Source organism: Cydia pomonella, chromosome 18 (genome assembly GCF_033807575.1).
Source record: "Cydia pomonella isolate Wapato2018A chromosome 18, ilCydPomo1, whole genome shotgun sequence".
In the NCBI taxonomy this organism is placed as follows: domain Eukaryota; kingdom Metazoa; phylum Arthropoda; class Insecta; order Lepidoptera; family Tortricidae; genus Cydia; species Cydia pomonella.
In genome coordinates, this window is record NC_084720.1 from 6959247 (window position 1) to 6974554 (window position 15308).

The window sequence follows — 15308 nt, forward strand, 5'->3', positions numbered from 1 at the left end:
TACTTTTAAAAGTTTTACAAAAAGTAAAGTCGAGTATCGCAGAGCCGGCTAATCTTATCTGTGAATTCATCGCCAGCGTGGTTTGACAAAAATACATAATAAAAGCGTTCAATCAGCTCCGTCCACATCCAGTCTCCGAGCTTAGTCTCGCGGCTGCTCTGCCCGCGATCACACGCGGCCGCCGTACCGCCTTATTGTCGGTGTTTAGTTGTGCCATACATTCACAAATAATTGTAGTTACCTCAAATATTCCATCATGGATCCCGAAGCTTTCTTAGACCTGGCCAACCAGGTCATAAAACTGAAAATGTTCCCGTATTTTGACATCGCACATTCACTTTTATGTGCACTTTCCGTCAGAGAAGATTTGGGTGCTGGTAAGTTTCTATTTTTAAATGAACCGCCAATTTCTTAATGTTCATCGCTTCCGCATCCTTGCGCTATTTTGCCCGTAAACGTAAATTATGGGGCGAACTAAAAATAAATACTGTACCCAGCTTAAAAATAGATTGGTTCCCTGCGGATCACACTACTATACCTATGTAATGCTAACCAGGTGTCTAATTATAAAACATCACATTGTATATAATACTTTATTAAACTTTGCCGGTGAATTAGTAATTAGATTATCTAATTGCACATAAGAATCCTATTACTGCATTTGTAATCATATAAATATACGTAAGCAATCTTATCATAAAGTGTTATCTGATAAACAATCTACGTTTCATGCAAAAAAAGATAGGCAAAACAAATGCTGAAAATGTTCTATTTGTTTTGGAGAATCAAAGGTTATGATTATGATAACAAGGACCCTTGGTCCTGCAGACGTTTTGCAGCTAGCAAAGGGTCTAGGTTATGTCAGTATATTCGTATAGATGGCGTTAAAATAATTTATTCAAGCAATGTTCATTTTTTGTTAACTTTTTCTAACAATTCCTGATAATTTTTCCTAATGAAGGCTAATTAATTCTATTCATAAAAAAGCTATTTAAATAAAAAAAGGCAAATTCAGCCGGGCTCGTCCGGGATTTGAACCCGGGACCTCTCGCACCCGAAGCGAGAATCATACCCCTAGACCAACGAGCCATACGTACCGAGTGCGAAATTACTCAATCAAATCTACAACTTGCTACGTCATCAGTCAATTGCTGGAAATTATTTATGCGGATGTATTCCTAGCTTTTCGGTTTGATACGATGATGTTGTTGATGTTGTGTTTTGTGCAAGTAGGATATTTTTACTATGCTTGCACAAATATGTGTATTATGTATATGTATGTATGTTAGTCTTAAGGTATTTGTAATATGGGCCTTGTTGCCTGAATCAAATTTTACATAAATTAATATCTTGAAATGCAAGCATGCGAAAACAATGCTCATGTGCTTAAGTTATGAATTGGCCAAACGTATAAAGCTTTATATACATATAAATAAATGATTAGCTATATTGGCATTTTAGCCGGTCATGTTATTGCATAAACATGATATTGAGGTTTCTAATATCATTTATTTCTAAACTTAATAGTTTTCGCGAGAGACACTTCCAAAGTGGTAAAATGTGTGTCCCCCCCCCCCCCCCCCGCCCTGTAACTTCTAAAATAACAGAATGATGAAACTAAAAAAAAAAAAATATTCACACATAGACATTACTGAAACACGACTCAAACACTGGAGCGACGTGCGAATCGGATCCAGTGTGATAAGAGCCTAATATCTATGCTCCAATAGGGTGGTTAACATTAAAATGGATCGCCCCCGATCCTCACTTGTGCATTAGGGTGGAACTAAAATACAGGGTGTTGATTCGAGCCCGCGCCCTTTTCAGGGTTCCGTAGTCAACTAGGAACCCTTACAGTATCGCCATGTCCGTCTGTCTGTCCGTCCGCGTCTTTGCTCCATGATCTTGAGTGCTAGAAAGCTTCAATTAGGGATACATATAAATCATGCATGAAGACGGACGAACGGTAAAACAAAACCTACCTCCTATGCAAAATGTTTACTTATTTTATTTATGTTTAACTTAAAACGAATGATGTGGGGTATCGTTGGATAGGTATTTCAAAACGGATACGGCTCTCCATCGATCATTTTTTGATAAATTGAGAAATTACGAAAATAGTCGCTCCGAAAATAATATATGTGTCCCCCTTCCTTTAACTTTTTGAAAAAAATATAAAAATAAATCGTAAAATAAAAGCTTATTAAAATACTTTCAATGAAAACTACAGCGAACATGATGATCGGTTCAGCCATTTTTGAGTGATTACAAAAAAAAACCTTCTCTTCTACGCTGCGCTGGGAACGTACATAATACTTACTAAATGGCCCCCGTATAGCATATTCTACCAGAATGGTAACTACGGAAGCACCGAACCCTACACTAAGCATGGCCCGACATGCTCTTGGTCGATTTTTATCAGTAAAAGCAGTCATATAATAAGAATCGTTGTCCGAAATAGTCAACATAGAAAGTAGCGATCAGACAACGCTGTATCTATCTACCATACCATTATGTCTCTATTTATGATTTTCTTGCTCAAACAGCTAATGCTGAAGAATGCTGTTTGTGGACTTCACAAAGGCCTATGACAGAATAGACAGGGGCACCTTGTACTCCATTCTTGCAAATTTCAACATCCCCAAAAAACTAGTAGCCATAATCACCACAGCAACGAGGGAAAGCAGGTTGCGAGTTAAAGTTGGCGGCGAGCTGTCAGAGGAATTCACGGTGATTACCGGTCTAAAGCACGGGGATGCTCTATCAGTATCACCTGTGCTCTTCAACCTAGCTCTTGAACATGTTGTCCGAAAAGAACTAGAATTGGACATAGGAGTTGAGTTGAACGGCAAGCACAAGGTGGTAAAATACGCCGACGACCTAGCTTTATTAGGGGAAAGCCGTGAACAAGTGGCGGAAGCAGCTAGTGTCCTGGAGCGGGAGGCTTCTATGATAGGTCTCAGGATCAACCAGTCGAAAACTGAATACCTCCACATGAAACGGTACAAAAACACACGTGTAAAGCGTGACAGTCTTCATGTTGGAGGCACCGTTTATCGTGGAGTTGACAAATTTCGGTACCTCGGATGCACGATTACCGACACAAACACCAGAGAGGAGGAGATCAACATACGCATCCAAAGCGCCCTGCGATGCAGCACAGCCCTCCATAAGGTGTTGGCGTCCAAACTTCTCAGCAGAAATACTGGTTACGGGTATATAAAACTATAATAAGACCAATCCTTATGTATGGCTGCGAGGCTTGGACACTAACACTGAAAGAAGAGAGTCAGCTCCTGGTAGCAGAAAGAAAGGTGTTACGGAAGATCCTGGGACCTATCAAGAGAGATGACGGCACCTGGAGGATCCGTAAGAATGCCGAAATCGAGGAGTTAGTGGCCGAACCCAATATCATCGGTGAAACAAAATGCCACAGACTTCGCTGGTTTGACCATTTACTGAGGAGCTTATCTGGGACGACCGACTGGTCGCCGTCCAGTGGGTCGGCCCAAATACCGCTGGAGCGACAGTGTACAGGCGGATCTGTGCCAACTCAAAGCCGATACCTGGCCGGAAGTGGCACAGGATCGGGACAGGTGGCGTTCTCTCGTTTTGGAGGCCAAGACCCTCTTTGGATCACTGCGCCACAATAGTTAGTTAGTTACTGAATACTATAGGTGTTCATCATATGGGTTTAAAGTGTCCCCTGACCCCCTCTTCAATATCGGCCTTAAGTCTACCACCACTATGAACGGAAGAAATATTATTAGAAACCATTTGCAAGAAGAGGCAAAAGCCGCAGTGGAAGCTGTTTTTGGCGGCTATGATGATGGCGACAAACCTTCAAAAACTTTAAATAAATACCTATTGTCTGCTTCAGGCGCACAGGCGTTCTCGCGCAAGCACCCGCTGGCTTGCTGGCTCTCCACCATGCTCGTGATCTTCGCGGGCGGTATGGTCGTCAACGGTCTCCTGGGAGAGCCCATCCTCGCGCCGCTCAAGAACACACCACAACTTGTCATCGGCACAGTCACATGGTAAGTTTCTACCAAGCGAGAGATATTCAGGGGGACTCTTCGATGAGTTCATCCAATAAACTTGTGATTTTTGGTCGTCAACGGCCTTCTCGGCGAGCCCATCCTTGCGCCGCTCAAGAATACGCCACAACTCGTTATTGGCTCTGTAACTTGGTACGACTAGGACTCCAGGCGATCTTCAGAAGTGAAGGAACTTTTCAATGAGCTTATTATCACACCGCTAAAAAACACGCCGCAACTCGTCATTGGCACCGTAACTTGGTAAGTTTCCAAGTAATGATCTTCGATGGTTAGAGGACTCTTCAGTTAAAACGGTTAGAAGAATACGTCGCAATTTGTCATCGGCACAGTATCGGTAAGCTTCCATCATGTAATCCTTATTGGTTAATGAACTCTTGTGTGAGTCCATCCTCGCGCTGCAATAATTCCTCATTCGTACCGTAACTTGGTAGTTTGTACATACTAGCTAACTCTACCATAGCGGATCGTTGAGTCGTCGACTCATATGGTTACCCAAATATTACCCAAACCATAGATGCCGCGATCCACAAGAAGAGTCGTGGTCGTGCTGCTCTGCGAAACTACGGTGCTGAGTGCAGCGCTTTTAGCGTCATTCCACCTCATATGAACTGTTTCCGATCAGTCCCTTTTAATTTACGTTGACTTGGTACTCACTGTTAACGGTCTTGCGACTGCCAATCCAATTGAGAGCAGGCCACGTGACATGGAGTTTAACCTTGGCGGATATTGGTATCCGCAAGCTTTGCAATTTCTTACGCAACTGGTGTTTCTGTTTGCTAAAGTTATTTAATTTGTTCGCTACAAAGTCTGACTTGCTCATTCCTACATTTTCAGGTACATTGTATTCTACACACCATTCGACGTCGGTTACAAAGTGGCAAAGTTCCTGCCCGTAAAGATCGTCGCGTCTGCCATGAAGGAGATCTACCGTGCCAAGAAAGTGTACGATGGAGTCAGCCACGCCGGCAAATTGTATCCTAACGCTTACATCATTATGATCATTATTGGTGAGTGGAATCATAAGTCAGATTTTGCTTAAAGCGCAATTGAAGAGTTATGCATGGAGTTTTTCAGAGGAGGGATAAAGTCCGAAGCGTATTAATTCGCCAGATAACCAAACAAATGACCGACACCGATAAGTCGATAACTCAAAGTTAGCTAGGTAAAGATAAATATAAACTACAGGCTTCTTGACAAACGTAGTGTGTTGGTCGCCCTCCGACCTGATGGAACAATGTGAGTACCAGAAGTAACTTATTGGTCTACGTCATACCAGACGTGGGAGGAAATCTATACTATATTTATCAAGAAGTATTGAAAGCCGAGAACAATTTCATAAACAACATTGTCCACCAATTTGGTGCACGTAATAACTGTTTCCTCAAAGCCAAACATATTTATGGCTATGTATGACCTGGAAGACCTAAACATCGGTGCATAATACCGAACATTTTTATTTATTTTTCATTTATCATACCTACATCTACACCGCCTACACGCATTTTACAGGTACCCTGAAGGGCAACGGAGCAGGCTTCACCAAGCTGGTGGAGAGGCTGATCCGCGGAGCCTGGACCCCAACTGCTATGGAAACCATGCAACCTAGCTTGTAAGTACTTGTTGTAGATTGTATCAAAAACACTGAATAAGCGGTATTCAAGGAATTGATTTTAGTCACCAAATAAAAAAAAGTTGATGAGTTACCTCGATTGTTATTATATCAGGATAATATCAGAACTTCTAATTCAGATACAGAAAACATTTTTTCAAAATGGTTTTGACCAAAGGCCTCTATATAGACTACCACCTATATGATTTGTGATTCTCTTCGTTTGTGGTGCTTATACCTGCTTTAGGCCAAGAGGTAGGGCAAAATAGATGATTATATATAATAACATATATAGAACTGCTGAAAATGCTAAACTTTGACAGTAGTTTAGCATTTTAGTTACATGTCCAGCAGTAGATTTCCTATTTCAAATTTGATGAAAAAAACATATAAACCAAAAGTATCATAACGATTTAATTTTATGCAAAGAAGATGAACGCGGATTTAATATTTTTGAAATCACTTTTTCTAAATATCGACCTGCGCTGTGTTACACTCTTCCAACCTATTACGAAATTAATATAAAGCCGTTGGTTTATACACTCACGCAACTACAACATCGCACTACGCGTTTAAAAAAATAATTTTATTCGGAATTGGAAATCGGCTGCTGAACACTCTTTTAATTTATTATAAAGTAACTAAAATACATATGTGTAAACTTTCCAGCTACACGAAGGCCTCTCTAGTGGCGTCGGTGATCTTCGTACTGGACAAAAAGACCGACCTTATCTCCGCGCCGCATGCTCTTGTTTACTTCGGCATCGTCATATTCTTCGTCTACTTTAAGGTAAAGCGCCTACACACTTTATAGGTATGATACACTCGCTTTCGTACATCATCACATTTCATTGTCAGTGATATAGCAGAAATAAACAGTGTAGATAGTACAGAGCCTTGCGGTACGCCATTTTTTATTCATGTATTCCATGATAAGTAAAGTAGTTGTCGTCGTTTACTGTCACCCTTATATGACTGCATGGCTAATAAACAACAAACTATTTGCACGAATACGTATTCATTCTGAAAGAAGCAGCCTGAGTAAACCACAGTGTAATACTCAATCACACGTCTTTGCTATGTCCATACTGAACCAGTATTTTTTTTTCTCTTTATTTTGGCACAAACAGTCATTACAGAAGAGTTACATTTGTCTTATATTACATATAATATTGACAATACAGTGCCGAAAACGTTATAGATTATAGTTATTAATTTTGTTGCAATGGACCTGAACTAACTTAACTATAAGAAGAAGATGAAATTGAAAGAAGGGAAACGTTCAAGCGCTGACCACTGTCCCAGTAAATGGCACCATTAAACATAATTCATTAACAGTATAAGTGACAGTGACATGCCAAGTACTAGGACGTTCACCCTCGTAATTGTTTACTACCTACTTAATATCTAAGAGTGTTATCGGTACATTATACATTATTATTTTATCATTCGTGACTTGTGAATTTTTTTTTTTCAATCCTGTAAGAGTGGTATTAAAAAGGTCTATTTCGTTGAATTCTCTGTTGTAAAGATACATAGTACGGGGAATAAAACTGTTTCTAGTGTAGTTCTTTCGACGGATGGGTGGTACGAACATATGAAGGTTACGGTTGGGGCGAGCGGGAAGTCTGGCTTTAGTGATGAAGTTTAGTTTTGAGAGTAATAATGGGCAATCAACTTCGTTATTGTAGTATAAAGTATATATGACCACCGAGTAAAGTAGTTCTCATCATTTCCATATACAGCTTTTGCCATGACATTTGTCAAAGCTGGGCGGTCGTTTTAAGTTCGCCTAAATGTGTACAAACACATTCACTGTATTTTTTCTGTGTTATGTACTTGTTTTGTGCAATAAAGTGTTTCACTATCACTACTACTACTACTAAAATATGACCAATGAATATACTGTGATAAATGATCTAGGGAAGGGGTCTCTAAACTACGTCTCGCGAATAGATTTCCATACAATCCAACTTTCATAAAGTAAGCGGAGTCATATTCGTGGCCGTCGGTTCAAAAAGTTAGACGACCCCTGAGCTAAAGCTCATACAGAGTAAAGAGAGAGAGAGAGAGAGAAACTTCTTATTTTTCATATTATATTATTTTTCCAGCTATCCTCAATCCTGCTGGGCATCCACGATCCGTTCGTGCCGTTCGAGAACCTGTTCAGTGCGCTGTTCCTGGGCGGCATCTGGGACTCTCTGGCCAAGCTGCTCGGCAAGGGTCAGCCTAAAGAGGAGAGCAAGGACGTTAAGAAGACTAATTGATGCGACACGTGAGTTATCAAAGTTATTTGATGCTGATTGTCAGACAAACTGGCGGCTTTTTTCCGGCAGTTGAACGTAAGCATGTCTTCACAAACAGTACCCCTAGTGTAAATAAATTCGATTTCGAAACGTGACGTACGCGTTTGCGTTTAGTCTCATTTTGTATGTGATTTAGAAAGAGCGCGCCAAGCGGGACGTTTTGGAAACTCAAAATCCTATACAAAATGAGACTTGACGCAAACGCGTTCGTCACGTTATGATGTCGATTAAATTTACACTAGGGGTACTGATCCCTTTGTTTGACATAATTATTGACAGTCAAAATGTAATAATTGTCAGATTATTATTAGCCATAATTCTGAAACCACTTCTCAGTATTTTCGTAAGGTATCCTATAGATAGGTTAGGTTAGGTTTGTTTTATGGGGATCCTGAAAAGTTAAGCGTTTCTGAGAAAAACAAATTATGACGAACGAAAATGTGGACAAACAATACATTACGATTTATAACTTTATGGGAAACAATAGAGTAAATAAGCGGGTTCGCACAGAATGAGCCGCCTAATGAGAATTACCGAGGCATCGTGACTGCGTTTGCCTCGCGAAGGCGACTCTTTAGTCTTTACCAACTGAACTGCGTCGCGCGGTAATCCTCGAGAGGCAGCTCGTTCTGTGAGGAGCGTATATTCGTGTTAGAGAATATTCTCGTGCATAATGTGGTTGAGAGTAGTTTCTTATGATTAGAACTCACAATATAATATAAATATGGCATAATTTGCTAAAACCTATAGGTAAAAATAAGCAAAAGTATTTGTAACATCACCATCATGTTTTATATCTTTTCTTATTCAAATAAGTTGTAACTCGATTGCATTTTTTTCAGGTCACAATATACTACGCCACGTTATCAACTGACACCGACAATGTAATTAACGGTCGCAAAGATACTTTAGTATCAAATAAAAAATATAAAATCGTAAAAAAATAGAAAAAAACCTTTAAATCCTAAAAAAATGGCACAACGACCAAAGTTTTTTTATTTGATTTGCTGTTTGACTAGTCATTTAAGCTTAATTTAAATACCTACATAGGTATGTAAGTAGTATTGTTTGGAAGTATTCCTATTTCCTATGAATTGCCAAAAATAGATTACATAAAGATTACTTATATTGTGCTGTGACTCATGGATGACCGAAAGGCACCTAAAGTATGTTACGTTTTTAAGCAAAACGTTGTGCATAAGGACAATTTTTGATTGCATCATTATTGCAATATAGCCTTAATGACAACCGACAATAAGTTACTTATTGCTTAGAAACGCAAAATATGTTTTTTTGACAAATCATAAGCACGAATGCGCGAGGCCCACTTGGTGGCCGAACGTTCTACAAAAAACTGAAAAAATATGTGAATATGTTTGCGTGTTTGTGAAATGAATAATTGACACATTTACCACTTACATTGCTAGCTTAGAAAAATACAAAGTGGACTACCTACCTATAGAAAATACATTCTAGCAATGTAAGGGTCACGTGATGTAATGACTATTTTAAGTTAAGTATGCGTCCGTATGAAAAAAAAAAAACAAAACATGATCGAGCATTGTAATTATTAACTGTAATTATTATTTTAGTTTAGAATCGAACGATACAGAGACCGACTTCCCTTTCAACAAAATTGAAAAATAGTTACATAGAGCACACAAAATAAACAGTATTGAAGATATTAATTTTAAATAGAATTTATTATTGATAATCAAATTAGTTATTACTTACGTATTTGTAACATGAAATGCCTGATCGAGCCGCAGGGTGCAAGCGGCGAGAGACACGCGTTTCGTTAGAATTGGCATAATTTAAATAACGTTTGTTATGAAAATATGAAAGGAAGTATTAAATTGTTTTATTAATTTGATTGTTTTATTTGAATCATTTTACTCCTACATTTTATAGTTTTTCCAAGTTAACTCTAGATCGACTTGGCAGAGACAAAGTGTGCCAGCGCCACTATTCACATATTTTCATAAAAAATTACGTTTAGGTATGGTGTTCAACCTCCACACTTCCAGACTCGTCTCTTGCCAAATCGGTAGACTCAGCATAGACGGACTCACGAACGTTTACTTACTACAGAAAAAATATTTTTCCTACTCCTCTACTGTTATCTGTCATTTATGCATTCATTAACACGAATATAAGAACATACATAAAAGGTTTCAAGAAAAGTCTATATTGTCTATTCCTTATAAAAGCTCTTGTGCTTTTAATCGCTATAACGTTACTGCGATTAATGGCTACCAACCTAACAAAACCAAAACGAATACAGTTTTAAACTAAGTGCATTGCTGCCAACTTACAAAATATTCATTTAGTTGCATAGTAAAAATAATTACTTCAAAAGTCAGAAGCACGCATGTGACACCCGTAATATAGCAACACCCATAGACTACGAAGACCGCTTAGCGTTGCTTGTTAGTCTCCGTAGGCTACGGTGGCCAAAATTGAGAAAAAACTGTCCAAAAATTTAATTTAGCAAGTAGCAAGTACCAGGGCCTCATGAGTTACGAGGTGTCGCTGACCGGCCGGCCGCGGCCCGGGGCGGGCCGGGCGCGTAACAAGGTATGCTCGCGCGTCTTGGCTATATAATTTTGCTTTGTTTACCTAAATTAAGATTTATTTTTGTTGACTCGTAGGAAAAATATTGTATGCAACGTTGTATAAGTAGGTCAAAAAATGCTCGTGGCATATTCCTTTACAATGTTCGCCTACGCCTTCGGCTCCGGCTCACATTGTAACTCACGCCACTCGCCTTTTTTGACCCTTCTTATACAACTGTTGCATAAAATACTATAACCTTTTCGCCGTCATTGACTTAATATAAAGTCAGTACATTTCGTGCCCCACACGCCACGACTTCATATAAGTCGTGGTTTTGATCAGGTATTTTATTTATTCGATTTTATTCACAAATAAGCTTACAGTCTAATAAACCAAGGCGCTTATAAGTAATGATATTATAATTATTGTACATGCTATGTCACACTTACACTATGAAAATTACATTTCAACCTTACAAAAACAAAAAGCAAATTCGATTATATAATATTAAGTATGTCAATAAAGTAAATAAATATGGATGATAATCAATTAAATTAAGTTAAATTCAAAAATTCATAAATGCCTTTAATAATTTGGTAAGAGGCATGATAAAAAATGTCAACGTCAGGTAATCGCATAGACATATCATTCAACAGAGCGATAGCTCTTGCAGAGGGAGCGTTTGCGGCCCAGCGCGTGCGCCTCGCCGGGCACGCGAACAGGCGCCGGCGCCGCCGCGACACCACCGCTCCGCCCTCCCCCGCCGCGGGGCAACGGCGAGGGGGCGGCACAGACAAACCTATTCTTGACAATGCAGATGGATTCGCGACTTGGTTGCGTAGTAGCTTATAGTAATGCACCATCAGTAACAATTTCCGCCGCAACTCTAATGTATCCATCCCAACCATACCACTGACAAACAATGACGGATACAAATAAGGATAATATCCTAACTTTTTCCTATAAAGAAATCGGGCAAATTTCCTCTGGATTCTTTCTACCATGAGGGTATACTTGCTTTCGTGCGGATCCCAGACACAAGCTCCAAATTCAAGTTTGCTGCGAACATAGGCGTTGTATAGCAGCTGCAAAACTCGAGTGTCACTAAACTGGCTCGATACCCTCATGATAAACCCCAGGACCTTATTCGCCTGCTTACAGATATTGGTAATGTGCGTCCTAAAGTCAAGTCTTGAGTCCAAGGTCAGTCCCAGGTCAGTTACCTCATCAACGCGATCTATCACTGCGTCTTTAATGTGATATTGTTTGATGTGAGGTGACCGAATTCTAGAGAACGTAATAACTTTACATTTAGAGGTGTTAAAATGCAGTTTATTATTCTCACTCCACTCGGTCACCGCGTCGATGTCCCTCTGGAGATCATCCAAACCAGACTTATCCCGGGTTCCCAGAAACAGCTTCAAGTCATCAGCGAACAACAAACAGCCAGCAGTATGTACCACCCTTGGTAAGTCATTTATCATTATCGTAAATAATGTTGGGCCGAGAGTGCTGCCCTGACTTACGCCGGACCGAGTGAAAAAAGGCCTTGAACTATATCCACCCCACTCTACATACTGGTTTCTGTCACGCAGGTAACTAGATAGAAAGTTCAGTAGGTGCGGTGTAAAACTCAAGGCACTACATTTTTGAAGCAGGATGTCATTGTCTACCAGGTCAAATGCCTTTCTGAAGTCAAAATAGGCCGCATCAACCTGCCGACCCGCATCTAGCTCATCTCTGACATGGTCTACAAAGTTGACATGATTAGTGACAGTAGACCGAGCACGACGAAATCCGTGCTGACTGTCACTTAACCAACATTGTATCTGCTGGCTGATGCGACTTTCTATTATTGACTCAAATAACTTGGCAAAACTTGGCAGCACAGCTATAGGCCTGAAATTGGACACATCACGACCGGTGCCACTCTTAGGAACAGGAGTCACCCTAGAAACCTTCCAACAGGCTGGATACTGCCCACTTTTCAGACTTAAGTTAAAAATGTGTAAAAGTGCAGTCTCAAATACTGAAATACAGTCTTTTACCAGAAAAGATGGTATATCATCAGGTCCAGCAGAAGCTCGCGCTTTTAAATTTTTTGCTGCTTTACGAAGGTCTGCAGCATCTATTTTGTCCACTGCCACTCGCGCAGCACTAACTGGAAAGCCGGCACAATTTTGCACCGCCAACTCAGCATTCAAGAGTGGAACGTCCCCCTGGAATACTGAGGCGAAGTAATCAGCAAAAGAGTCTGTCGCTTCTTGCCCCGTCACAGTCTTCCCTTTGTACAGAAACTCGGTGTCACATCGTCTATCTTTCCTTTTACTGTCAACAAATTTCCAAAACTTACTAGGATCGTCAGTAATGTTTCTCTCGACACCGCGTATGTAATGTCGGAACGCACTAGCAATTAAAGTCTTTACATGCGTTCTATAATATCTAAACATTTCCAGATTAAAAAGCTCTCCTTTCTCTCTGTACCTTTTTAAGTGAAAATACTTCAACTTGATATTTTTTATTATATCTGCAGTAAACCAGGTAGGGTAACAGTATCGATTTCCAGATGCAGGTTTTTTGAGGGGAACATTACTGTCGATACAATTTTTCAATTTGGCGTAAAATAAGTCAGCGGCAGTGCCAGAACAGTTGTCATTGAGCACATCACTCCAATCAATATCTGATATAGCGCTATAAAGAACTCCAAGGTCAGCCTTACGAAAGTTCCATTTAGGACCCAAAACAGGCGGGCGAGACTGTAAATTCGGGGAACGCATACCAACACGTTGCAACTTTACCAATACCTCAAGGGGCGGGTCGTACGTATCAGCCGGTACAAACGCATCGACTTCACCGCAAACGCTCACTCTCTCAGTCTCTGGGGTAAAGCCGCTCAAAACCAGGTCTAGTATACCATCATGCTCATTACACACATTATTATGCTGATACAGCTGACAAAATTCCATAAAACATTTAAAATTATTCTGGACATTTACACTACACAAATTCAAATTAAAATCACCTAAAATAATAATTTCATGGTCAGGGACTTTACAAATTACATTTTCTAAACACGTCAAAACTTTCAAATATTGGTCATCTCTATAACTAGGCGGGAGGTAAACCACGCAGCATACAAATTTTACCGCTTTACCCACAACTAAAGCAGAAACTAGCTCCATATCATCACTCATTCCATCGATATTAGACAGAAGCCGCACAGATAAACTTTTGTGCACAGCGAGCAACACACCACCCCAGCCCACATCACCAAGACGATCTTTTCTTAACACTATGTAATCTTTGGAGAATAGCTCTGCATCCTTCACCGAACTGGTAAGGAATGTCTCGGTTAGTGCCACGACGTTGTATGAGCTCAGAAGCATGTTAGTATGGAAGACATCAGTTTTCGACCTCAATCCTCGTACGTTCTGATAGTAGATGCTAATACTCTGCATTGATTTACTTCTCGCTTTTTTTACTTTGGCGACGAAAATTCTGTCGCCATGGCTTGATACATATGTCTTTAGCCCAGTTTTCTTCAGCCATGACGTTTTCAAACAGTCTTTCCGGCACGCCAAGTTTAAATGAAGCATAGTTCCCACGGGCCTTCAGTTCTTCCACTGTGCAACCATCATCTCCGCATACCATATTCAGATGCTGCAACACTTGCTCCTTAGTAGTACCCTGCTTTACATAGCATAAGTGCATATACCTTAATCTCTCTGCTGCTTCTATTGGAGTTACACCGTACTTCCATTGGAGTACAAAGTACGTATGTATACGTGCACTTTTTGACGTGGCGTAGATGAAACTTTATTAATTCATCGACGTGACGGCAAAAAGGTTCAGCCAGCAGCATTTTTGCAAATCGTAGCGCTTCTGGAGATATTTTTGAACAACAGCTTTTGACATAAAAGTAAATTTGGTTCTAAAAATGCGTAATGTTATTTCTGATAGAACTCATCGATTCCTTTTTTTTTTGTTGAAAATAACAATGGTATCCGCGATTCCGGAAGGCCTACCGCGAAAATCGAAGTTTGTCAATTGCGGGCATTTTTCTCTGTTACGTCTTAGTGAGAGTAAAAGAGAAAGATCCCCGCAATTTGCGAATTTCGATTTTCCCGGTAGGCCCCCGGGCACGTACGGCCGTCCGGTAAGTGCTCAGCGAGCTGCGTTCGGAAAAGGACCCACACACTGAACCTTAACAGGAGTTAATCCCCCCTATAGGAACCCTACTGCTATCAAAATTCACGATTTCTAATGCCTCTGTCTGGGCTGTCCTCGGTACTAAATTAATGAGTATATGTGTGGGTCATGCACATACATACAAAAGAAATATCTTCTATTTAGCGAAAGTAGCATACTGGAACCTTTTTTCTGGTTGTTACGTATAATCCTCACAACTCTAAATATTTATATGAGCAGTATTAGTCACAGCCCTGGATGGAGCCCTTAAATAAGAATATGTCTGCTCTTATCCGTCAGGAAAGTCAGATTTTACGTTTAGAAGTCTTAATAGCTGTAGGTGACCGATTTTATACGTAAACTTAGAGCTAAATTGGAAAAATAGCGCGAGGAACGCGGTGTAGCTAGGGTTTGCAATCCGGATCCGAAATGTATTAAATTATCCGGATCTGTATCCGGATACCCGGATTTTCCCATACATTACAGATCCATCGTGCAAACCCTAGGTGTTGCTCGTCTTGATTATTTTACTAGTCTCTGGTATAAGCTTAAAAATACTGGGGATTTGGGTACTAAGCCAATTAATTAAGC

General features: G+C 40.1%; 1 protein-coding gene and 1 non-coding gene across 2 annotated transcripts; one reads left to right on the forward strand and one right to left on the reverse strand.

Moving 5' to 3' along the window:
* The first annotated feature begins 51 nt into the window (after nucleotides 1–51).
* On the forward strand, nucleotides 52–9841 carry LOC133527377 (trimeric intracellular cation channel type 1B.1). The gene is made up of 7 exons (XM_061864339.1): nucleotides 52–377; nucleotides 3881–4037; nucleotides 4893–5065; nucleotides 5568–5667; nucleotides 6337–6457; nucleotides 7779–7942; nucleotides 8816–9841. The coding sequence occupies exons 1-6, from the start codon at nucleotides 257–259 to the stop codon at nucleotides 7932–7934; spliced, it is 828 nt and encodes a 275-aa protein (XP_061720323.1). The 5' UTR covers nucleotides 52–256; the 3' UTR covers nucleotides 7935–7942; nucleotides 8816–9841.
* Trnap-cgg (transfer RNA proline (anticodon CGG)) lies at nucleotides 1018–1089 on the reverse strand. The gene has a single exon. It is a non-coding gene; the product is annotated as a tRNA-Pro (tRNA).
* Nucleotides 9842–15308: the final 5467 nt, after the last annotated feature.

Bases quoted from the DNA above. Each gene is read 5' to 3' on its own strand.
- LOC133527377 (XM_061864339.1), top strand. From the start codon at position 257: ATGGATCCCGAAGCTTTCTTAGACCTGGCCAACCAGGTCATAAAACTG. The intron at 378-3,880 runs GTAAGTTTCTAT...TGTCTGCTTCAG, and splicing joins CAGAGAAGATTTGGGTGCTG to GCGCACAGGCGTTCTCGCGC. The intron at 5,066-5,567 runs GTGAGTGGAATC...CGCATTTTACAG, and splicing joins CATCATTATGATCATTATTG to GTACCCTGAAGGGCAACGGA.